General features: G+C 40.5%; 1 protein-coding gene across 1 annotated transcript in view; it reads left to right on the top strand.

The window, feature by feature from the left end:
* The first annotated feature begins 526 nt into the window (after nt 1-526).
* Nucleotides 527-24,946, top strand: part of ano3 (anoctamin 3) — a 28,934-nt gene continuing 4,514 nt past the window's right edge. The window contains exons 1-15 of the mRNA XM_070830244.1: nt 527-572; nt 9,065-9,271; nt 11,931-12,061; nt 12,205-12,360; nt 12,450-12,550; nt 12,664-12,708; nt 15,916-16,050; nt 16,788-16,894; nt 18,043-18,098; nt 18,203-18,324; nt 19,756-19,890; nt 19,992-20,088; nt 22,434-22,494; nt 24,495-24,577; nt 24,757-24,897. Of these exons, the coding sequence (XP_070686345.1) occupies nt 527-572; nt 9,065-9,271; nt 11,931-12,061; nt 12,205-12,360; nt 12,450-12,550; nt 12,664-12,708; nt 15,916-16,050; nt 16,788-16,894; nt 18,043-18,098; nt 18,203-18,324; nt 19,756-19,890; nt 19,992-20,088; nt 22,434-22,494; nt 24,495-24,577; nt 24,757-24,897 (1,623 nt within the window). The remainder of the gene's footprint in view (nt 573-9,064; nt 9,272-11,930; nt 12,062-12,204; nt 12,361-12,449; nt 12,551-12,663; nt 12,709-15,915; nt 16,051-16,787; nt 16,895-18,042; nt 18,099-18,202; nt 18,325-19,755; nt 19,891-19,991; nt 20,089-22,433; nt 22,495-24,494; nt 24,578-24,756; nt 24,898-24,946) is intronic.

Below are 24,946 nucleotides of genomic sequence, written 5' to 3'. Positions count from 1 at the left end.
GCTATTGCATAATTTTCCGAGCTTCATTTTTCAGCACTGACTGTATTATATTTCAGTTAGCACAGTGGGCTGAATGTATTCTCAGTACTTCATCAGACTATGCGATGCCTCCGGGAAGCATCAGCTTTCAGCGCGGGCAAAGGAGGATGATTGATGAGCGAATCAATACATGTCCTTGTCGGTCCATTTGAGATCTGCTGCCCCTGGTAATTTCCCGCAGCTTATTTGGAGTCAGTAAATCAGGACGGAGGGGGAACGTGTCCATCTCAGGACCTCCCCTCCCGCCCGTCACCATGACAACAGCCGTGGATGGTGGTGGTTGGGGAGCGGAGGAGGGAGGGGGTGGGGGGCATGCGGAGCTTTAGACAGGTGTTGCTGGGGTTTGCGCATCGCCCGTGAGATCGTGTGGCAGGATGGGAGCTGCGAGAACACCTACGCCAGCCCTCCATAGTTTCCCATGTATTCTGCATTTTTGCTTTTTCAAATACGGAATTCAATTAACGCTGGAAACCAACTGAACGTCGCAATGGTGCACCACTCGGGCTCCATCCAGTCCTTCAAGCAGCAGAAAGGTTGGTCGCCAGTGTGACAGTCCGATGTGTTTCTGGGCTTAGAGTGATGCGCGGTGACTTTTCCTCCCTTGTTAAATAGTTTGGGATGTGAGATGCTACTCGGAGGTATCGGACCCTCTACTTGCTGTAAGTGTGACGCAGAGTTAGAGGTCTTGCAGCCTCCTTCTCCTGGGATGAAGCCTGTTTCTGAACCTTGCGCGATATTTCATCCACTAGTTTATGACCTTACAAGCTATACATTGTCTGTATTACCTAAGTCATTAGAGTTAAGCACAATTAAAGTGGTAAATATGACTACATATATCAGGAATTGTTAAAAAGTAGAGCCATCACAAGCTATTTAAACCATGTTTGTTGTAATACAGTGGATGGTTGCACGCTTGGATGACCTTTCTTCACAGTTTAATCAATGCAAATCTTGGAAAGCTTGTTCCAGAAACGCTTTAACTTGCACTGATTTGAACCGCTCTCAGTCTTGTCCATCAGCTGTCGGGGATCTGCTCACAGCCAGTACAGCAGGAGTACAGCAGTAGAAGTAGGACAGCATGAGCCGTGATAGCATTATATTGTGCATGTGCTTTGAGGAGAGATACAAACTGTTCCACACAAATCTGCACGGGAACACGCAGAAGAGTTTGTGCTAAGGTGAAACAGATTGTCTGTGCACTGCTCCTGCACCAGGAATAGCTGCACTCAGGCTCTGAGGTTTTGACAGTAATAAAAAAATGATTTGAAGTCGTTAAAGAGTTCCTGTTATCCAGTCAAATAGAAAATATATCTCCTCTCAGCCAGTTATTGAAACAGCAATATGAGACATCCGACTCCCGTTGGAATTTGGTGTCCATCTGGCATCCTTGCATTTTAGACCAGCAGTCACTTAGATCATGTAACAAAGAATGCAGTGCAGAAAAGATAATTGGTCTCCACACATTTGAGCAAATTTCTTCAGATCTGTACGTAGTCATCAGTCTTTGTCTTCCACTGCAGTGCCAGTATTGATTTTGGACTCTAAATAGGGCTCTTTAGAGAGCATTAGTGCTTCTTTAATACTTTGTGTTAATAATTAATGCGCTGGATGTCTAAATTTAGAAAAATGGTGACGAAACATCTCGTTTTCATGCTGATACGCGCTCATAAACGAAGAGCAATTGGCTATTTTTGTAAGCACCTTGCTGAGGAGGATAAAGGGGTCTGTCCCCTGACTTCTAACGAGAGGATGCAGACCTGAGCTGGAATGCTCCAGACCGAGGGATGCCCTGTTGAAGAGGCTGTTTGCACATCAGCTGTAGGCCTAGCTCATTTCTCTCTGCTGGTTCTGAGTGTGAGAACAAACACAAAGAGTTGAACAGAACAGAAGGGGAAAGCAGGATATTTACATAGACAAGAAACTTTTTTTTTCTCTTCTAGAATGACCTACATACTCAGTGTGAACTGTACCACATGAATCCACAATGGGTTTGTTTGGATTTTCTATAATTATCTAAACAGACTTTTATTTTTTAATGTGTTTGTGGCTTTTTAATGTTAAATAATGTAAATTGTGCTCCAAGCAGGCATTATTTCTTTATGTATTGCTGTTTCAGAGTAAATCCTGGCTTGTTAGATTACATATTTCGGAGTGATCCACTTCCTGGCTTCAGTCCAGCCAACAGGAAACACGTAGCACAAACATGATATCAGATTTATGTAAAACTCTGGCTACAGGCTTGAGGGCCCACTCAATATTTCAGTGATTGCTAAGTGCACCGTTAAAATGAAGGCAAAAGGGGGTGAGTGTTGGCTCACAAAGTCCTGCTAAAGCAAAATTCAGAACTTATAAAGCACTTCTTTAAACACAATCAGCGGCACCCTGTGAGAGCATTAAAAGGCCTGGAGCTGAAAATGCCTGATCACCATTTGAAAGCTGAATTGTGATTTTTGTGTCTGTACACAGGGGGGTGAAAAACTTCCTTAGCGTTGCTGGAGCCAAGCCATTATTGCTTTATAGTTAATCAGTAAAATCTGCTGAAATTGCATGCTAGAAAACATTAGTGAGTAAAAAAAGGATTGATTATGGAAAGCAAACATAAAACGATGTTACAGATGTTTTTTCTTCCTGTTTTGATGACACATATCGCTCAGTTGGTAAAAACTAGAAAATACAGTTAGATTTGGACTTCAGGACCAAAATGACTCACAACCATCTGATATTACTCTCCAGGATTTGAGTGGATTTCAAATGTTCTTTGGCAAATTAATAATAAACTGCAGCATGTTGATGAACGTTGTTGAAACTTATTGACACTGCACTCAGTATCTTCCAGGGAGTATTTGATTCAAATATCTCGAGATTTAAATGTGGTTTGAATACTTAAGTCTTTAGCACAGGCTTTGTTGATGCTTCTAGGGGTATTACTCGAGAGCTCAATCAAGAAAAATGATCTGTAATAATGTTGATATTCTGCTAATCATTTAAGTCACTTTTCAAGGAAAAATGCCAAACATTTGATGGATCTGAGTTCTTAAATGCAAAAATGTCCTGTTTTTTAGTGTTCTGTAATAGTAAATTGAAAAACTGTGGGTTTTGGACTGTAGGTCACCTGCTGTCAGATACTGTGCTCGCCATTTTTCATTGGTTTCTGGTGTTTTATTGACCAAACAATTAATTGCTTAATCAAGAAGATAATCAGATTCCCAGTGATGAAAATAACAGTTTGTTATAGCCCAATATTGTTCTGCACTCTCATGAGCAGCATTTACATACTAAAGACCAACTTCTCTCATTCAGGAAATCCGAAAGAATCAATATTGTATATCAAGCAATATCCAGCTCATCTTCCTCATGGAAATAGTTTATGGATTAGTGATTTATTTTTATTTTTTTTAAATAAAAGTGTGTGTTCTTTTTGTTGGTGGGTTGATTAGTGGCTGATGAAGACCAGAGTGTCCTGTCCTCTGATAGACAGCACTTTTTAACTTTGTATGTGTGCAGATGCAGCAAGTGTGTGTTAACTGTGTGTGTGTGTTCATGTGTAAACCTTTGAGTGCACAGTCCTAAGCAGGCCACCTGTCCTCTTATGCAAGCACGCAGATGGTTTTATAGATACAGACATTATTTCAGGGCAGATTTGGGGACGGCACATATAAACTGGCTTCTGTAGTCTATAAGGCAGACACTAGTTCCATGTAGGCGAGTTGATCCATGCTGTGTAAAAAGTGCCTTCATCAGATTGTAGTTTACAAAATGAATAAACAAGGAGGCTGTTTTGTTCTGTATGTGTGTGTGTATGGTCTGGCAGTTAGCAGCTTTAACACTTTCAAGTCTTTAAATAGTCAGCGGTTGTTTTGTTGCTAGGTTATAAGAACAATACAGGCAGAAGTCCTGCTGGAGGCCAAAGTTATTCTACAGTTTGATCACCACGGTGAGTTGGTGGCTCGATGTGCTTATGTTCTGCATGAACTTTATTCTTGTTCTTATTTACTGAAGACAGTGCAGCTCATATGCATTCGCTGATGAGGTGCATGGACACGGCAGAGGATTTGCAGAAAATCCCAGGACGTAGCAGAAATCACAAGCAATCAGGATGCATAAGAAGATAGTGTGACGTTAAAGGAGCGGGGAAAAATAGAGATTGAGAGAAAAGAAAGATGTTTAATCCGCCCAAATGACGCAACCCAGAGGTTGTGCCAGGATTGTATAACGAGGTCCCGAACCATTTAAACTGAGGGTAAAAAGAGCCATCTGCTCTGAGGTGTGTTCGCGGTCAGGCTGTCGGGCTCGGCTGCACGTGATAGACAGCTGCCAAAGCTGTTTGTGGAGCAGATTATTAGCCATTTTATACTTTATATACCTTGACATTAAAATTTATTTTTTCATTATCCAAAAATCATAATTACATCCACTGAGATTTAGTTTTGTAAAAAATAAAGCATGGAAAAGGTCTAATACTAATATACTTTTCATAGTCACTTCCTAAAATGTGTATTTCTTCGCTGAGGGTTAAAATGGTCACCGCCTGTAATTAGATGCTTCATGTTTTAGTCACACATATATTAGTTTCAGGTCAGTAACCTGTTTTGTGATATACAACCATTAGCTACAATTTACTGAGTCATTATAGGCACTAAAGTCATTAGCTTGTATGGTTATGTAAATGATATACAATATGTTATTAGTTGACTGTAATTTATCATGACTAAATGTATGAATGACCAAGCAGACATTATTCATTTTTATTGAGTGAATGTATTGCTATTGTGGTTAATCACAAGTCTAAAGCTACAAACTTGCAGTTATAGGATTAGTGGTGCAGTAGTTATTCTTTTGATACTGTGATGGTGATCAGCTGTAACATTAAAAGTACCTTTACTTTTAAAATTCTTTTAACATGAATACAATTTTTTCTTTGAAAGATTTCATCATCTATTGAAGCACTTGTTTGATCTATACCAGACATCACTCAACATTTGCTCGTCATACTTGGTCAGAGAGAATTATTGGTGTGCCTCAAGTGCCAACCATGTAACACAAGACAGGAGCTGAATATTCAGTGGCTGCAAATGATACTGTTCTAAATACTCCCTGTGAACTCGGCTCCGTCTATGTGTTCTTTGATATGGTGCCAGGCGGAGGATGAAACACAATCGAATTGTTTGGAGAACGTTTCTGGAGGAGAGGCTGCGGGCCTCGCCTCAGTCCTGCCTCCATGTGAGAATTTTGCACCGCAGCAGTGTTTTGGACCTGCTTCTTTCAAGTGTGTGTGTGTGTGTGTGATATTTCTCCTTCTTTGCCCACTCTTTTATTGCAGGGATCCCATAAAATGCACTGTGCAAGAGGAAGGCAATAATGATGTGTGTTGTGTTTTAAAAAGGTCCTGATGCAGAATGTTCTTCAGTTGAGAGTTGTGATGCTGGAAGTGCTACAGGCTGAGCATGGATGAATAATTAAAGGTATAGAATGAGGAAACATAGAGGGAAGCAGCCCACTGACCTGAATTCTCCATTCGCCACTTTGTGCAGCGTCCTTCCAGATAAAGTCTTGGTGCTTTAGTTTCTGCTCAGGTATCCCACAATGCTCGTGGATAAAACTAGACTAAAAGTAGTAGTAGTTGCATTGCTTTGCTTCATCTGATAGCTGACAGCTTGTAATTGCACAAAAAAAAATCCTTCTTATTTTCCAAATTAAATGTTTGTTGTTCCAGCTGGCTCAGACTAGATTGGTGACAGTCGCACACAGACACATAGAGGAAGAGTGATGTGACAGGGCCTGGGATATGCTTTCTTTTTATGACAGAAATAATCAAGAGGACAAGAGAACAAATAATGAATAAACACAACTGTTCTAAATTTTTGTATTTGTTAAGAAGCAGAAACACACATAGAGAAGTATATAGTACACAGTATACAGCCACAGTGGTGTATATATACAATATTATACCCACACACATGCACGGAACCAAAAAAAAATCCTTTTAATCTCAAATAACAAGACTGTCATGGACAAGCTGCACAGGAGAGATCCAAATCCCAGATCACGACCTTCCTTGAAACTCGTCCAGCTCCCTCTCGGATGAGCCTGAGTGGGTGTTTGTGAGAGCTCACACAGGGTTGTTATCAAGGCCCTCTGTCATGCTGATACACAGAAAATTTGACTGCATCATCACCTCACGCCAAGTGTCCACTCCCTGGACCTTTTTGATTTGATTCTTTTTTTTTTTTATTTGCCGCTCCTGTGCCCCTCCTCCTCCCTGTGCACTCTCCCATACCAACTGACACACACACACACACACACACACACTTGCACATGCAGTCCGTGCACACACAGGATTAACTTTCTCCCGATAAACCAGTTTTAGCCAGCACACAGCGAGATTAAACACAGGATTTCACTTTAGATGAACCCTTTATATATTTATATAGCCTTACACAATTCTCTGTCTTCAGAATGTTCTGCACAGCCGCTCTGACCGTGGGACAGAGTTCACAGAGGCTGCCTGCATGAGAAAATGAGGCTAAAGCTTTGGAGCAGGGCAATGATTGTCAGATAACCATTATTATATCCTTAATATCCAGAGAGGCTGAGAGATTTGACCACTGAATTATTGTGTCATCTGCACGTGTTCTGAAATTTCCATGGAAGTCATTTCACACAACACCAACTCCATCCAATTTGAGGGTCTATTTTAAATTTTGAGAGCCCTTCGGGACAACAGAGCTTCGCCCCTACAGGCCTATTAGCTCACTCTGCTCTGATGTATCACCTCAGACATGTTGAGCCTTGCTGCTGTCTGGAGAGGGGGGGGTTCCTAAATGTGCCTTTTTACAATACATATCCGGCTACAACACAGCAGCCATTCTCAGTGTATTGATCAGCATAATGGAGAGAAAGTGGGCAGGGTCTTCTAACTGGCCAGTTATATTAAATAAGAATGCATCCACTCTTCAGACCATTCCATAGAGACTGTGAAATTATGGCACTTAGAGCTTCTGGCCTCTGGAGTGAAAGCACACTACAGCTTGCACTGATTTACCAGCCAGTCATAAAGCTTGCTGTTGCCGTGTTTGTTGCTGATAGAAACAAACTTTCTCGCTCACTGGACCATAAAATCTCTGTTTTCTGAAATGTTACTGCAGACGTAATTGGCACTATATGACTCTTTACAGAATAATAACCTGCAGCTCAGTATTGATTTGAAATATGGGATTTAATGGAATTGATTGAAATGTGAAAAGCAATGGAGAGGAACTGAATGCCTGTGTTCACTGTGGAAATAATTAAAGCACTGGGAAATTAAGTTTTATTGTCACCCTGAAAACAAGTTCATTTTCTGACATGAACAAATGTATTATTTTACCAATGTCATAATTTGTGCTAAAACCATGCTATTATATTTAAAAGACTTACATAAAAAAATCTGTCTTTCGATTAGAGTAAAATTCAGGTACAAGGAGTTTAATTGCACAGCAACATTTCTACAGTTTTCACTTTCTAAATAATTCATTGTATAGCTTTTACCTGAAGCACAACTTTCATTCAGTTCATATCTGTGGGGCTGCACAGGAAGTAAACAGTGTGATTAGTGGTTCCCATGGCCCCCCCAAGCTCACATCTTTAACTGGCTCCATTCTCACCCAACAGCACTGGGAAATCCCATTGAGATCAATGTCAGGAGCATGAGTTATTGCGCAGCATAGCCCCGGGATGCAGGGAGTGAATTATCAATGCAGCTGAACGTTTCAGGAAGGTCACTGAGAGAATTCCTTACTGGGGGTGAAAGTAAGTCATGTTCCCATTTGAGAGAGAGTGCCTTCATTTCATGAATAAATATGTCAGGAGCTACAGAGCTGGAGCAGCTGCCTGGTGTGAAGGTCGGGTACAATGACCTGCTTCCGTTGCTGGACATTCATTATGGTTGTTAACCTCCGAGTTTCTCTTTACAATTCATCACTACAGTATTGTTAGTTCACTCCTTCATTAATCTATCAGGCCTGCTATCGCTATATTGCTCTTTTATTGCTGAAATAACCTTGAAAATGACCTCTGCTGGCATTCACAAGACATGCAAACGAGAAAGCTATATAACTGCAGAAATGAATGCTGTTAATACATGTACCTTTGTTTTGTCATTACTTGCAGCACTAACAGGCGTATGTATGCAGTTTAGTTTTGTGGCGCAGCATCATGCTGCTGTGTGATTTGATCGAAGGGGAGTGCTGATGGTTTTAATGCACTCCTCTATGAAGGACAGACATTATCAGCACCACTGTAGCCCATAAAATGATGGACCAGTTGATGACTGAAGTGATTTCTCCCTCCCTCCCTTTTTTCCACTCCCTCCTTTGTTTTCAGTTCATGCACTAGATCTACTTTAAATTGGTTTTCTTACATTTTGCTCTTCTTTGTTCTTCCTGTCTTTTCTTATCAGACATTGAAAGTGACTCTTGCTGCTGATGAGATATGAAAATTAGGCAACAAACAAACAGCAAAAAAGACAAAATGCAAAAATAAAAGCAATAATTTACACGCTAGAACTTCAGCAGAATTCCCAGGTCAAATACACCTTAATGTGGAGATAATGGAGTGTTGCATTTAATTGCTGAAGTCCCACTTGGAGTTGTTATTTGTATTAGCTGCTCCATCCAGCGAATTTAGTATTTCACTTTCATAAAGTTGGCAGACTCACAGGAGCCAGATTTAGAGAAGAAGTCACAATTGATTCTCTGCACTTTTAGTCCCTGAGCTCTATAAACACTGGATCCTATTTCCAATAAAGCAAACCCAGTAGGGTCTTTAGTTTAACCCCCCTGCATGATAGATCTTTCAAAACAGTTTTCTGTTATAAAGACACTGTTGCTGACTAAAGTAAACTTTGATTTATCAGTGTAGGCATGCAAGCATGATATAGATGTATAAATATCATATATATAACATATATATTTTCACAATGCAGTCTTTTATTTTCCTTTCAACAGTGAAATGACCTCCACTCTTCCTCTGTCCCTCTCGTCCTCAGGCATGCACACCAGCATCAGCGAGATCCTGAAAGAAAAGAGCCTGAAGCCATCTCGCCGCAGCCTGCCCTGCCTGGCCCAGAGTCAGACTCATCCGATCAACCTCAACCACTTCCTGTCTGTGCCTCTGAGCCCGGAGCCCAAACCAGAAGTCGAGGGTCTGAGTCAGAGCATCAGTACCTCCTGCAGCCTCCTCCCCCCACAGACAGGTCAGTCTGCTGAGAGGAGCTTACTAACATCTTCCAAAAGCCATTAGTGGATAAGGTGATTCAGTCAAGAGAGAGTAGCTGCATCATTCTGCAGCACTGATAAATAATATATACAAGTATATTGATTTTAAAGTTTACCTTGCAGGTGTCTGCAGTGGTTTGTCAAAGTAACAAAGACTTGATAAAAAAATGATAGAACTTGGAAATAAATTACTTATATAACATTTTTTGTGTTAAAGGAGGGTCACATTAGGTTTCATGCTACAGTTTCATTTAGTGTTGTTCTGTCAAGTTATGCTATTACAATGAAGTTTATTTCTGTGTTTCGAGTGCATCGTTACTGATGACCGCCATTACTCTCTGTACGGTGTGTTTAATTGTTTTAACTGCACTGACTGTCATGCACAGGAACAGAGCGGGTTGCTACATATATTTTCATAAGTTGGTGATTGCGAACTTAATATAGTGCATAATATTGATTGAGCAGAGTGTGTTATACTGCAGGAGATTTACTGTCGCATGTGTCTGGTGCGCTGTCAGAGGCAGTGAGCAGAATGTTTTTGCAAGAGCAACATTATATCACTGCATGGGCAGTTAAAATGCAAATGTTTGGAAGGCAAAGTATTCAGCCTTATTATTATGCCGAATAATATCAAGAGGCCATTGAAAGTGAGGGCTTTTTGTTACGACACAAAGATAAACAAATGCATCACTTCAACAAGTCTTGACCTTGAAATGCCCTTTGTCCAACTCTGTGGTATTTCGCTGCTGAGTGCAGCGTGCAAAAGCGTGAAGAGAGATGCAGTTTCATGCAGATGAGGTGTTGCTATTTTGGTGAAAACTGGCTTTGGCTTAAAATAGATGTCTGGGGAACAGGTCTGTTTTCTCTTGGCCTGAGGTGGGTGCAGACAGAAGGAGAGTGTGAAGACAGACCAAACAGTGTGGGCTCGCTAGGCAAGGACAGATCCTTCACCAGCTTCCCACCTGTGTACACTGTGACAGTGTACAGACACACACTGCTGCTGGAGAATGAACCCAAAAAGTGACATGTTTAGTTTTATTAGTTATTGTACTAATCTTAATATGGCCAGCAGCAGTCAGTAACCACACATAACAGTTACCATGTGAATTATGCACAGAAAACATGGCAGTCATAGATTCAGACTGTTTTTGGATTCTTCACAGCACCCCATGTTGCCCAAAGTTCTGAGTCATTTTTCAGCACAGTTGACACTTTTATCTCCAAATCCAAATGGACTGTAATGGCTTTCAGTGAGGAGGAATTCACATTGATGTCTGTAAAGAAGACACATCGCCACTATCAACTTCCCACAGTTTGCCGGTCTACGCCTGCACACTTTTGATATTGGCTATATGTGCTGGAGGAAATTGTTTTATGTCATTCTGTCTGATGTTGGAATGTTTGCGGTGGCTAATAGAGATATTCTACAAGCAACTGCGGCTACTTTTCACCAGTCTGTAGTCTGAAATGTGGTGATTCTAAAGATTATCACACTGCTCGGTTGTGATCTTACATTAGACAGAAGATAGGGCAGTTCCAAGCAAACCCTATCTGGATCAGGAGAGATGTTGATTCAAATTGTAGAAAGAGAGAAAAAACCTGGCACAGCTGCACAGCTAGTGATTTTACATTTAAGCTTAATTCTTTCTGTCCACGGCCCAATAATGTGCTCACGCACACACACACACACACACACAGACACAGACTAAAACACGTTATTGGCCAGAGACTCTAATTCAACTTTAGTTACTTAATTAAGCTGTTGAGTCATGATGCTATAGTGATTTAAAGGAAGTGCTCAGAAAATACTAAATGAAACAAAACAAATTATTTCGTTCTCTAAAAAAATTAATTCCTTATGTATCTATTATGTATTTATGATAAAATCTAAAATCTTGATAGTGTTGTTGTATTTGGTTGCAGCACAGCAGTATTAAAAGGCTCTGACTGTAGTCACACCAAGCTGAACTGGTGGGCAGCAGAAACATTTCCCTGGAGAAATGAGCCGAGCTGTCACATATGTACTGGAGGAGTCATAACTTCTGCTGAACTGTGAAATGCTACACGTCCCTATCGCTATAAAATAAGTAAAATGTATGTCCATGTCATGCAATTGGAGTGCATGCATGCTGTGACTTAGACTGTGTCATGATAAGCCACATTAAATGCCTGATAGATGGATTGTTTTACCCAGTAAATCTCCACGTTGCGCTGGAAATGGAAAAGCTTCCATATGTTGTATTGCTAAAGAGTTATTGTTCCTAATCTGATAAGATTTTAAAACATTGAGCTTGTAGAGCAGTTAGAAGAGGAATTCAGGATTGATTGCCTCGCCTCACAATGTGTGTTTACCGGTCTTTACTTTGTTGTGTGCATCAGTGGGATGTATAAATATTCAGGAAGGAAACATGACTGGATGTCTTTCAACATCGGTGTGTGGTTAAATTGCATCAAGGTGTCGCTCTCAAGCTGGCGCCCACATTTAAAAAGCTTTGTTTAGCTCAAATCTAATTTCAATGATGGCAATTGGATTAAAGAAAATACTGGCTTGAGTAACGATATAGGACTTAATGCAGATAGGATACTCTGTTGTCAGTTAAAGAACTGTTTCATTGATTGTGCCGTGTCTATGTGCAGCAGAGGAGGGCAAGGATCACTATGTGGAGGAGTCAGAGGCGACCACGTGTGAAACAAGGGCGGACGAGTCATTCCTGCTGCAAAAGCCTGTCACCCGTGCTAAATTAGAAGCCCGCACAGATTCACTTCAGGTACCACAGTTATTACCACGAATGTTCACAATGTTACATTGTGGTTATTTTGCCAATGAACCGCTGAGAAGCTTCAAGCACTAGCAGTCCTGTGTTCAGCATCTCTGCATTGAATATTTAGAGGCAAAACTTTATCGCCACAGGGAAAGAATCGAGCTGGTTCCTCTGGGCTGTTTTTCCGGGATGGGAAAAAGCGGATTGACTACATCCTGGTTTACAAGAAGTCCAGCCCACAGGTGGAAAAGAGGTGCACCTTTGAGAAGAATCTACGGGCTGAGGGCCTAATGCTGGAGAAAGAGGTAAAACATTTTGGTTTGGTATCTTGACTTGAAGAGCTGTATTTCTTGGCTTGCTTCTCAAACTCCTATGTTTCTTTTTCATTTGAAAGCCCTCCTTGACGAACAACGACATCATGTTTGTGAAGATACACGCTCCCTGGGATACGCTTTGCAAGTATGCAGAGCAGATGAACATCCGGATGCCTTTCAGGTAAAAGAAAGGCAAAAAAACACAGGACCTTTTAATGCCAGAAAGTGTGATGGTCATTTTTTTCAGCGACTGCTGACCAGTATCTCTAACTGATCTTTTTTTTCTTCTTTAAGGAAAAAATGTTACTTCACAGACTGGAAGAGCAAAACCTTGGGCAGGTGAATGGATTGAAGTTATAGGATTATTTTTCTCTCTTGCTGTCTGGGGACAGGAAGCTGGATGCTTCAGTATCTCCAATAAAATTCATGAGCAGCACAGCTCCGAGGCCTCAGCATTAATGTGAGCTGTGGATGGTGTTTGACTGAAGCTATCAGTCACCTCAGAGAGGAACACAAACAGAGAAAGTTTCAGTCAAACCATAATTTTCCTTTTTAAACAAACCACTCACAGAATATCATTTATTCCAGGACTAATCAATCCTTTACACAGTGACTGTGAGCCAATATACGGTGTTTCCAATGTCTGGAATTAGATTCTTAAATTGGAAAGTCATTGTCTGTCTGCAGTGATTGCTGATGAAGTGCAGTCGATTTGTTAGGAATTACAAACACTTGTTATATTTGTTAAATGAATATAATTTATTCTGTAACTCGCCCACATTGACAGTGCTATTCTTTAAAATAGTTGCAATCTTTCAGTCAGATTAATGAAGCTGCTCAGGCTTATTTGCATACTATTTTTAGAGAGTTACACTTTGATGTGATGTTCAAGCGTTGTCCAAGCTCTGTACAGTACTAAAGTAAATTTCCATTTTTTCTTATCACCGGAGCACAGATAGAAACAGTCCAACAACAAATCACTCACTCTTGTTTTTAAAACCTTTGGTTAACATACTGCATGTACTTTCATTCTGCAAAGTCTCCAAACCCTCTTTTGCTTCCAAAGCTCTAAAAACTATTTTCTACAATTAAGATCTTACCATGAGTGACCCAGGTCCAACATGAACTCAACATTTTCTGTCAAATTTAGAGCAGTTTTTGGTTATTTTGCGTGAGGAATTTGTATGTTTTTTTGTTTTGCCTGTGTTCCTCTCACTGGTGTGTGTGTGTGTGGGGGGGGGCAAAGTTATGTCACATAATCAGGATTTGGCAACATTTGATTTCAAATCTGATGAAAGTTGTAGGGCTGTTAGTTTACGTCACTAATCCACTGTCAATCACATCTGATAAAATCACTCCCCCACAGTCCTGATAAGGCAGATTACCTTTTTGAACTTTTAATAAAAACCAGCCAAGAAATTCTTTAAATTAACTTTAACTGGGAGCATGTAGTATGGACTATGTATATACATACATATGTTATAGAGAAAAAGCTAAAAATTTGAAGCCACACTTTTAGGGTCCTTAAGTTGTCTTCAGTGATGAGAAGTAACGGAAATGATGTTGAAATGATGAACTGCAGCAATGATGCAGAATATATGAGCTTTGATAAAAAAGAATATATAAGCTTTGAATGAGCCCTTGTAAAGCTTTCAATGGGCACCAGTCAGTGAAGTGTGATATTTCTTGTCTTGGAGGAGTACTGGTTTTTAACAATTAAAGTGCAAACACGGTGTGACTCCTGTCTTCCAGCCATTTGGCTCTGTTTGGAATTGATCTTACTGACATTGTTAACCAGGAGGGGTCCGACCTGACAAGATAACAACAATAAATGTGCCTGTTTTAGTGTTTTATGATTCTTCTCCATGCAGATTAATGTACTCAAAGGGATTGGAGGAGTTGAAGGATTAATAATATTGGTATTTTATTTTCGTTTTAATTGTCGTACTTGCAGGACACGCACACGATTACACACAAAAATCACATAAACAAGAATCACTCGCCCACCTGCGTAACTGCTAACAAAGCACTTTTAAATCTTGTATGAGACCGATCTTACTCCCGCTGTGAGCAATGAGGACCGTTTTGCTTTCCTCACACTCCCACAGTCTTTCAGTAAGCAGCTTTTCTAAAAAGAAAAATCTACCTGAGTAGATAAGTTTTATGTGTTTACTAAAGGTCTGTCACTAACTCACATCCCTGTTAAGCTGAACAAATGGGCCTTGTGCTGGCGGTGACAGCCTGCTGGCTCAGTGTTATTACTTTACAATATTCAAACAATATTCTTAAAATGCTCTCTGGCAGCAGAGTGTTTTCCCCCAGAATCCCCATTTATATTAATTCAGTGCACATCAGGGCAGAGCCAGATGGAGACCTTTCCAGTCCGGACATACAGCGGGCAAATATTACCAAGCCAGCTGACTTTTAGCCATGCTGATGGCATGGGTCTGGAGATGTGGATGTCGATCTGTTGGTTGGTTGACTTTTTTTGTATTATGTGTAACTATTGGATGGCTTGCCATGAAATTTGGTACACACATTCATCACTCCTGCAGGATGAATTGTACCAACTCTGGTGATTTTTTTAACTTGTCTGCCACCATCAGGTCAAATTTGTTTTATATCTGACATAGGATTAAAATGCATGTGTATCTTCATTGCATTAATACCTTTATTGTTGCCAGACTTTATTGCTTCATATTCATATAAATATAAATATAAAATATAGCATATATCATATAAGATATATTTATATTTATTTCATTATATATCAATCTTTATATATCTTTTTATCAAATCTCTATATCATCTATTTTATTTTGACATTTTTCTTTTTCTTTTATATACATCTTCTGTAACGGAGCTCCCAGCCAAAGAACAGCGTACTGGTTGAACCGGATGATAAACAATAAACAGTTTGAATCTTGAATCTTGAAATTTATATTCGTCCAACACTTTGGTTTATGACCAAGCAAGCAAACTTGATGGCCTCATTAGTCTCAGCTGTACTTTGTGTTTAGACTAAATTAAGATGGAGAACGTGGCAAACATTATACCTATAAACATCAACATGTTAGCATTCATTGTGTGTATGTTATCATACTGATATTAGCATTTAGCTCAGTGCAGCGCTGTGCCTCATAGAGCTGCTCACATGGCTTTACACTCCTGGTCTTGTCTCTATTTATTATTAACATTAAAAGGAGATCAAATTTAGGAAATCAATGCATGCCTTCAGGCTCCACCTGGGCCTTAAACCATGACTGTAATATTAAAAAAAAAATTAATCCTTTGAGTTGGATTTAGCAAGTTGTTATCCTGGCTGAGTAACTCCCAGGCCCATGAGTCATTAACAGCGTGAAAATGAAAAACGATAGTCTGCGGGATGATGCCTGTTCATGTGTGTGTGAAAGTGTTTTTTGTGGGTGTGTGGTGGTGAAAGCTTGTCAGAGCTGTGCTAGGGGAAAAGGCTAGAAGCCACTGTTCCATGTCAAAGAAAACAATCTTCATGTTAATCTGTGCCGTTAATCCTGTTTCTCTGTGCAGCAGGTTTCATCTGAGGTGCCGTCAAATAAAAAGCTGGCTTCCCAGAAATCCAATGAAGCTGGACAAAGAGGCCTTGCCTGACCTGGAGGAAACCGACTGCTACACAGCCCCCTTCAGCAGAGCACGCACGCATCAGTAAGGAGGACATATGCACAGTCATGCATGTTCTATAGTTCAGAGTTCTATATTGTCCTGTTCTTTCCTTCTACTGTACATAAAGAGTCAAGTTTCACCAAGTCAAATTCCTTATTTGCCTGTTCAAACTTGGTCAATAAAGTTAATTTGATTGATTTGATTTGATGCCACCACAGAAATTCATGCACATGATCACATGGCAGTGTCTGTATCTGTGGTGATATGGTGATACTTGTACTTCTCTGTATCCCTAGTCTCCTTCTTATCCATCACATTCATTCATGTCCAGAGCTCTTAGTGTGGAATTTAGAAACTGTCTAATGAAATCTGCACTAGGAAGTCTTGTATATTTTATAGCTTTGAGCCAGAATTCAGAACGATAAAGACAAGTTGATCATAAATAAGACATTGAAATACAGCAGCAGATGTCCATGAAATAATTAGATTTCTCCCTCATTCCTCCTTGTTTTTCATTTTCAAAGCATCTCTTTGATGAAAGGCATCATCTAATCTCATTTGTCAGTGAATCATTTCCACTTTTACTTTAGTTGTCAGTGATGACATTTTTTTGGAAATGATGACACCGGATTGAACAAAAAACTTGACATCACAAACTGAGTTGTAATGAACTACCCATCATTGCTGGCTCAGCTGTCATCAAGGGCTGTGACTTGAAAACATTAATATACTGTTTCATGATGAATATCTGAAGGGGTGTGCTGTTATTTTCCTTCCAGCTTCACTATCAACAATAGAGAGACCTTCTTCTCCAATTCCACCAGAAGCAGAATAGTCCATCATGTCCTGCAGCGCACCAAATATGAGGACGGAAAATCAAAGATGGGTAAGGCATCTATCTTTTCTTGCTCATAACAATATTTCTGGTAATGTCACATTAGTGGCAGGAGACTCCCATGCTCATTGAGACAGTATGTAATAATGTATTGATGATGAAGACCCATTTAGAACCATTCATTCACTGAGAAGTCTACATGTTTTAGAAAAATAACATGATTTGTGCTTGTTTCTGTTAAACCTACACCTTTATTCACCAGCAACTTGAGTAGTAGACTTTACAGAATCAGCCTTAAATTATAAATACCAATTAGTGACAAAGGAACAAAAGATGTGCAGTAAAGTCAATAAAATACAACACCATTTCTTTCCATCTCTGTGTTTATTATGATACTACTAAAACCAGCTGAGGCGCCAGTGAAAGCGACAAGACTTTGCTGTTAATTTGAGAGCGATATAAGGGCTGAGGGGGGAATTATGGTTTTGTTTGTTGCTTTGCTATGGGATGATTAAAATGTGGGCTGCTGCTGAGCTGCTGCTATCATCCAACTTGTGGCTGATCCCTCCTCTCTTTCTGGATGTTGTTTTTTTGGTATTGGCAAACTGTCTGTCCACTCCCACTTCACTATCTTGACTGACTGCTGCCGACATGTTTTGCTGATTAAAGTTCGGCCTTGAAGGGCTGGAACGGACTTCACATTAATATTTTAATACTGTTGACCACTCTACTTTCCAACAAATAAGATCAGCTCTGCCACAAGAGTGGAAAATCCTTTTCAAATCCACCCCTCTTCTGCTTTTACTATCTACAGTTTCAGTCAGGGGATCACAATGCAAATGAATGCACTATTGTCCGTTGAAACAATACATTTAATCCATTTCTACTTCATACAGCAGTACCTGCAGCCAATTCAGTTCATTGTGACTGGGACAATATTTTACACCAAGTAATTATGGTCCGGCAAAAATGTTTTTTTCAAGTGCTTGCAGCTATTCTAACCTGAGTGTTTTCAGCCTCTAATGTGCTTGTCTAATGCAGCTTGTCAGTTATGTAATGCAGTACATCGTTATGGCAGAGTGGGTTTAAATGAATCTCTCATTGGCCCCCTCTCCATCAATTAGGACTGGTACTAAATTTTAATGTGGTGCCCTGGTATGTCGCCATTGTTTCACATGACATGGTTTATTCTACTCTAGGTATCAACCGGCTATTGGGCAACAACACATACGAGGCTGCATTTCCTCCTCATGAGGTGAGAAGATTTTTATTTGTCCTGAAAAGTTGTAGAGATTCACAGATTGTCAAACTGTGACATTCATCCTGTAATGCAAATTTCCCCACTCTTTGTCTCGCCAGGGTGGATACAAGAGCAGACACCCAATTAAAACACACGGTGCCCAGAACCACAGGCATCTTCTGTATGAGCGCTGGGCTCGTTGGGGAATCTGGTATAAATACCAGCCTCTGGACCTCATCAGGTAATCAGCTTTGGTGACACAGCATCACAAGCTGTTTTTGGACATTTACATGAGCTGTAGTGACCTGGTTAAGAGTGTCATTCTGTGTTTGATCATATTCAGGATGTGCTGTTTGAACATACACACAAGTAATGCAGGTGTTTGTCTTCCTGCATAAAGTACATATTATTCTCATTCCTCGACATCCCAGAATGTCTGATATATCTTAAGTGATGCCTGTAAAACTCTACCCCCCCCATCAGTGTCCTGGCTTAGGGTTAGGGGTAAGGGTTAGGGTTGCATTTAGGACTTACAGTTCTTCTCTTATAAGGTTAAATCTAACGATAGTCCTGGACACCAGCAGGAATGTGGAATTTAAGAGGTTACATTTATGGATGTCTTGACACTGCTGTGTTTTTTTTTTTGTTTTGCTTTATCACCTGTAAAGTGAGATGAGAGTGGCAAGGAATAGTTTGAGATTTTGGGAAATACACTTAGATCGATACCACATTTATTTGTAATGCACAAAGCTGTATCCAGGAGGCAATGAGCTGAGCTTTGTATTAAGGCTGGAAACAAGGGAACATACACCACATAAATCCCATTTATATTTTTGATTGCATACAGAATAAACAAACAAGATATGCATGAACTGTTGAGGTACTGGCAAGCTGTTTCCCCTGCTTCTAATTTCTATGCTAAGCTAGGCTAATTTCCCCCCTGAGGTGATGTAAATTTGTCAACCATCAGAAATCAACTAGCTGAACTGCTTTAATATTGCAATATTGCATTTGATGCAGCTATATTTGACAATTTTATTATAACAATTCATCAAATGATAAGGTGAAGACAATGTGAAAGGCGCGGCTCTTAGTAATGACCCTACTGAGAATTATTACATAAATCTTCAGCTCCTCTCGACTTAACTGAGTTTTATATTGAGTTCCAACTCATTGTTTTAGCTGTTCAGTCTTAACCACAGCAGGCAGCTAGATAGAGGATGATAGACGATTTCATCCCTAATATCTTGGCTATGGTAGCGTATATAATCGCTTATCCTGACACCAGGAACTGGGATACTAGTGTGCATGTAAACATACTTAGAGAAGTCATGTCCTTCCTTATTGATAATACAGCATTGCATACACACTGGGGAGTTGCGTAATACAGCTCATTACTACTGAGCTGCTTTACTGGGACGGTTGTTAAATTAGGGTTTTGCTCAAGGACACCTTGACAGCTGTGGTTTAGGAACCAGATACGGTTATTGATAAATTTTCCACTACAGTATTATACAGTGTGACCGTTCAGTCCAGCAGTCTCCTGGTCCATTAAGCTACCACAGTGATGTCACACTACACAAACTACACCCACTACTTCACTCCAAGTGAACATGTCCAATTTTAATTAACTGTTAACTTTGACCACTCCGTTTCTCTGTCTCTCTTCCAGGAGGTACTTTGGTGAGAAAATCGGTCTTTACTTTGCGTGGTTGGGCTGGTACACGGGCATGCTGATTCCTGCCGCCCTGGTTGGCGTTTTTGTCTTCCTCTACGGTCTCTTCACCATGGACTCTAGCCAAGTCAGGTCAGTTCACACAACTTACAAATCATATACAGTAGTGCACATTCGCCCTCATATCGATTAATATAGAATTTGTAAATTCTTGATTTCCTGACTCTCATCAGTAAAGAGATTTGTGAAGCCAACACTACCATCATGTGTCCCATGTGTGAGGACACCTGTGAGCCGTGGACATTGAGCGACAGTTGTGTCTACGCGAAGGTCAGTGCAGCTGTGGTCACAGCATATCAGTACGTCAGAATTATTCAACCTCATTTAGCTCGTTACAAACATTTTCAGCTCCAGAAATTCTCTTGACCCCATAAAACTAGAGAGTTGTCTTGAGTATGTCATGATCAAAGAGATCATGGAGCTCCAAATGGATTACAGTGAAAGGACGCATTTGAAATCTATTTAATTCAGTTTTTGTTGAAAATGTAGAAACAAAAATCAATATTTTAAAGGCTTGGAAATACACTTAATTACTTTATTGGCAAGAATTAAATAAGAAGATCAGCACCACTGTCGTATCTGTCTGTAAAATATATAGCTACAGCCAACAGCAGGTTTGCGAATCTCAGCACAAACACTGGAAACGGGGAAACAGCTAGCCTTTTTTGTACAGATTAAATATGAAATATAACCTGTTAATTAGTGAGTTTTAGGAGTGTTTGGAGCCAGATTTGTTACCAGTAGACAGTGCCAAGCTAGCTCTTTCACCCTGTTTCCAGTCTTCATGCCAAGCTTTATATTTATTGTACAGACATGAGAGTGTTATCAATTGTTCATCTTACTCTTGTCAACAAAACTTGTACTCCAAAGTACAATGTCTATATTCAAGGTTATACAGTGGGTACGGAAAGTATTCAGACCCCTTCACTTTTTCCACATTTTGTTATGTTACAGCCTTATTCCAAAATGGATTAAATTCTTTTTATCCCTCATCAATCTACACACAATACCCCATAATGACAAAGTGAAAAAAGCTTTTTAGAAATTTTTGCAAATGTATTAAAAATAAAAAACTGAAATATCACATGTACATAAGTGTTCACACCCTTTATTCAGTACTTTGTTGAGGCACCTTTGGCAGCGATTACAGCCTCAAGTCTTCTTGGGTATGATGCTACAACCTTGGCACACCTGCATTTGGGGTGTTTTTCCCATTCTTCTCTGCAGATCCTCTCAAGCTCTGTCAGGTTAGATGGGGAGCGTCGCTGCACAGCTATTTTCAGGTCTTTCCAGAGATGTTCAATGGGGTTCAAGTCTGGGCTCTGGCTGGGCCACTCAAGGACATTCACAGACTTGTTCCGAAGCCACTCCTTCGTTATCTTGGCTGTGTGCTTCGGGTCATTGTCCTGTTGGAAGGTGAACCGTCGCCCCAGTCTGAGATCCTGAGCGCTCTAGAGCAGGTTTTCATCCAGGATGTCTCTGTACTTTGCTGCATTCATCTTTCCCTCTATCCTGACTAGTCTCCCAGTTCCTGCTGCTGAAAAACATCCCCACAGCATGATGCTGCCACCACCATGCTTCACTGTAGGGATGGTATTTGCCAGATGAGCGGTGCCTGGCTTCCTCCAGACGTGACGCTTGGCATTCAGGCCAAATAGTTCTATCTTGGTTTCATCAGACCAGAGAATCTTGTTTCTCATGGTCTGAGAGTCATTTAGGTGCCTTTTGGCAAACTCCAAGCAGGCTGTCATGTGCCTTTTACTGAGGAGAGGCTTCCGTGTGGCCACTCTACCATAAATGCCTGATTGGTGGAGTGCTGCAGAGATGGTTGTCCTTCTGGAAGGTTCTCCCATTTCCTCAGAGTAACGCTGGAGCTCTGTCAGAGTGACCATCAGGTTCTTGGTCACCTCCCTGACCAAGGCCCTTCTCCCCCGATTGCTCAGTTTGGACGGGCGGCCAGCTCTAGGAAGAGTCCTGGTGGTTCTGAACTTCTTCCATTTACAAATTATGGAGGCCACTGTGCTCTCCAGGAGCTTCAATGCTGCAGAAATTTTTCTGTACCCTTCTCCAGATCTGTGCCTCAATACAATCCTGTCTTGGTCTACAGACAATTCCTTTGACTTCATGGCTTGGTTTCTGCTCTGACATGCACTGTCAGCTGTGGGACCTTATTTAGACAGGTGTGTGCCTTTCCAAATCAAGTCCAATCAATTGAATTTACCACAGGTGGACTCCAGTCAAGTTGTAGAAACATCTCAAGGACGATCAGTGGAAACAGGATGCACCTGAGCTCAGTTTTGAGTGTCATAGCAAAGGGTGTGAATACTTCAGTACTTTCAGTTTTTTATTTTTAATACATTTGCAAAAATTTCTAAAAAACTTTTTTTACTTTGTCATTATGGGGTATTGTGTGTAGATTGATGAGGGAAAAAAAGAATTGAATCCATTTTGGAATAAGGCTGTAACATAACAAAATGTGGAAAAAGTGAAGGGGTCTGAATACTTTCCGTACCCACTGTAAATGTCTTTGGACACGTATCTGACAAAAGTGAAGCCACTGAAATTGAAAATATGTCAAAGTCATAATGAAGTTTCATGTGTGTTTGTTTTTCCAGGTGACCCACCTGTTTGATAATGGTGGCACTGTGTTCTTTGCTATCTTCATGGCTATCTGGGGTAGGTAAAGGTTTCTATATTGTTTCTATTTGTCCCCTTTCCTGATTCTTTGAACACATAATTCATTACATCTACTATGTTCCTCGCTCGATAAAAACCCTTCTGGAATTCACATCTATTTATACAATAGTGTGTCAGTGCTCACGCTTCCTCTCTCCACTCAGCTCCTCCAAAACACAATAAGCTTTTCAATCGAGAATTCAACACAGCAAACACTGGGCTGTGCAAATACAGGAGATCTTCTCTCTCTAATACATTTGCCAGCAAATAAATCATAGTCAGCTTTCTCTGATTCAATGTCTGCACTTAAACTTCCAGCGCTGTCCTGATGTAATTAGTCGGATAATTAAACATTTCTCCAGAGGGAGCCGGTATCATTCGGCTGTCAGGGCTGGAGAATTACATGATCATAGTGGTATATTGCAGCTATGGTTCCCAGAGCTATAGTATGTTTGTAATATAGAGTGCGAGCGTTACTGTGCAGTGTCTGGCCTAGATCCATTTATCAGACATCACGGTAAATAATCACCTGTGCTCAGAGGGAACACTTCGCACATTGTGTTCCACATTTGGGCTAAATGAAGGCCAAGGAGAGCTGGACAGCCGGGGGAGGTCCAGCAAGCCTCACTGACTGAGGTCTGTGCTCCCAATCCCGTATGACGGCTTTTGGCAATGTGGACCAAAGTAACAGCACTGCACCACTGTGTGAGTGCACTCTAGGTCTGCTGTGTGAGAGTGTGCGTTTGCGAGATAGAGATGAAAAATTGGTCAGCCCAAGGGACCGAATGTAGGCATCTGAAAAGGCTGCTTTTCTCTCTCTTTAAACAAAAGTGGGTCAAGCTATATTAAACTCCAACAGTCAAAGTTGTTCTGACTGAATATTCACATTCGGGTGCTTTTCAAGGCCACAATTCCTTCATGTGTCCCAATCATTTCATCACCATTAATCCGCTGCTTACTTTGCTCACTTTATCTAAACCTTAAAATTTTCTATTCACTATCAAATATGACAAAGAAATGCAGCCAATTCTCATAATTGAGTAGCAGCAACTGAAGAAAGTTTGACTTAATTGACAGCCTTAATCATTTATATTGATTGATTAATTGATTAATGAACTTATTGTTTCACTTCTAAACACATATAATAATGTAGATAATAATTAATGATTATAATAATATATAATATATATATAACACATTCATAATGCACAAATAAGGGCTGTGTTAAGGCTGCACAGCACTGTTTGAATGCTCATGTCAATTTTCATTGGCAGTTTGTCCTGCTACATACTGACACACGTATTATATGTATACATAATGAAAACTGACAAAAGGACTCAGTCAGTAGTATAGAGTTACAATGTGCTGTCCATCATCAATCGTACATGATTGCACTGGTCTTATCCACTTATCTGTCACTCTATTTGCACCAACGCTGCCACAACACATTTTTCTAAATATTTTGAGCCCCATAAGTCCTGATTCTGAAGTGTGCGTGCCATACAGCCTGTATAAAAGCCCTTTTTTCTGGTGTTATGTACGAGTAATAAACCAGAATACATGAAAACTCTTGACAGCAAAAGATTATGGACATCAGCTCAAGTCACAATAGACTCCCACACAAAGGAAAGAATGCCTCCAGACTGAGGCTTTACTTTTGAAGTCTTTCAACATAAAATGGATTTCGCCTGACAGAGCCATGATTTGGGGGTGAAAGATTGTGCAAGTAAAACCTATTTGCTGTGGCCACTTAATGCTTAACGTCATACAGAAACAAAGCAGTCTGTGAACTGATGGCTGTAATCGGTTTCCATAATGGGCCATTCACATCAGTGCAGTCTGTGTTTCACTCAGGGCATCCGATCATGATGTTTGATCTATTTGTCTCAGCATTGTGCCCACTGTAAATGAGCCTCTGCATTCGCATGATTCTTAATCACACTGCATGTTACATATCAAAGTTAATCAATAATGTGATTGATTACTGATCCCCTCTGCAGCCACAGTATTCCTGGAGTTCTGGAAAAGGAGGAGGGCAGAACTGACTTATGACTGGGATCTCATTGATTGGGAGGAGGAGGAGGTACGTCAGCAATATCCTCAAATAGGTCCGATGTCATTTGATTACCTCATAATTTTAGTCTACGTTCGTGCAGCACATCTTCTAAATTTGACACCGCTTGCATGATATGAAAAGAAGAGTTATTGCTTAATAAGGCAGAAAGTTCAATAGTTCACGCTGGGATGTGCCTTGTGAATCAGGAGGAGCTGAGGCCTCAATTTGAAGCCAAGTACTCCAGGATGGAGAGAGTCAACCCCATCTCTGGCAAGCCGGAGCCTTTCCAGCCCTTCTCAGACAAACTCAGCCGGCTCATGGTGTCTGTGTCCGGAATATTCTTCATGGTAAACCCTTTGATCTTTGAATAATCTGCCCTGTTAGGATTCAGGCATA

The sequence above is a fragment of the Pempheris klunzingeri genome, chromosome 5, assembly GCF_042242105.1.
Source record: "Pempheris klunzingeri isolate RE-2024b chromosome 5, fPemKlu1.hap1, whole genome shotgun sequence".
Lineage (NCBI taxonomy): Eukaryota > Metazoa > Chordata > Actinopteri > Acropomatiformes > Pempheridae > Pempheris > Pempheris klunzingeri.
This window is presented reverse-complemented; position numbering and strand designations above follow the sequence as displayed.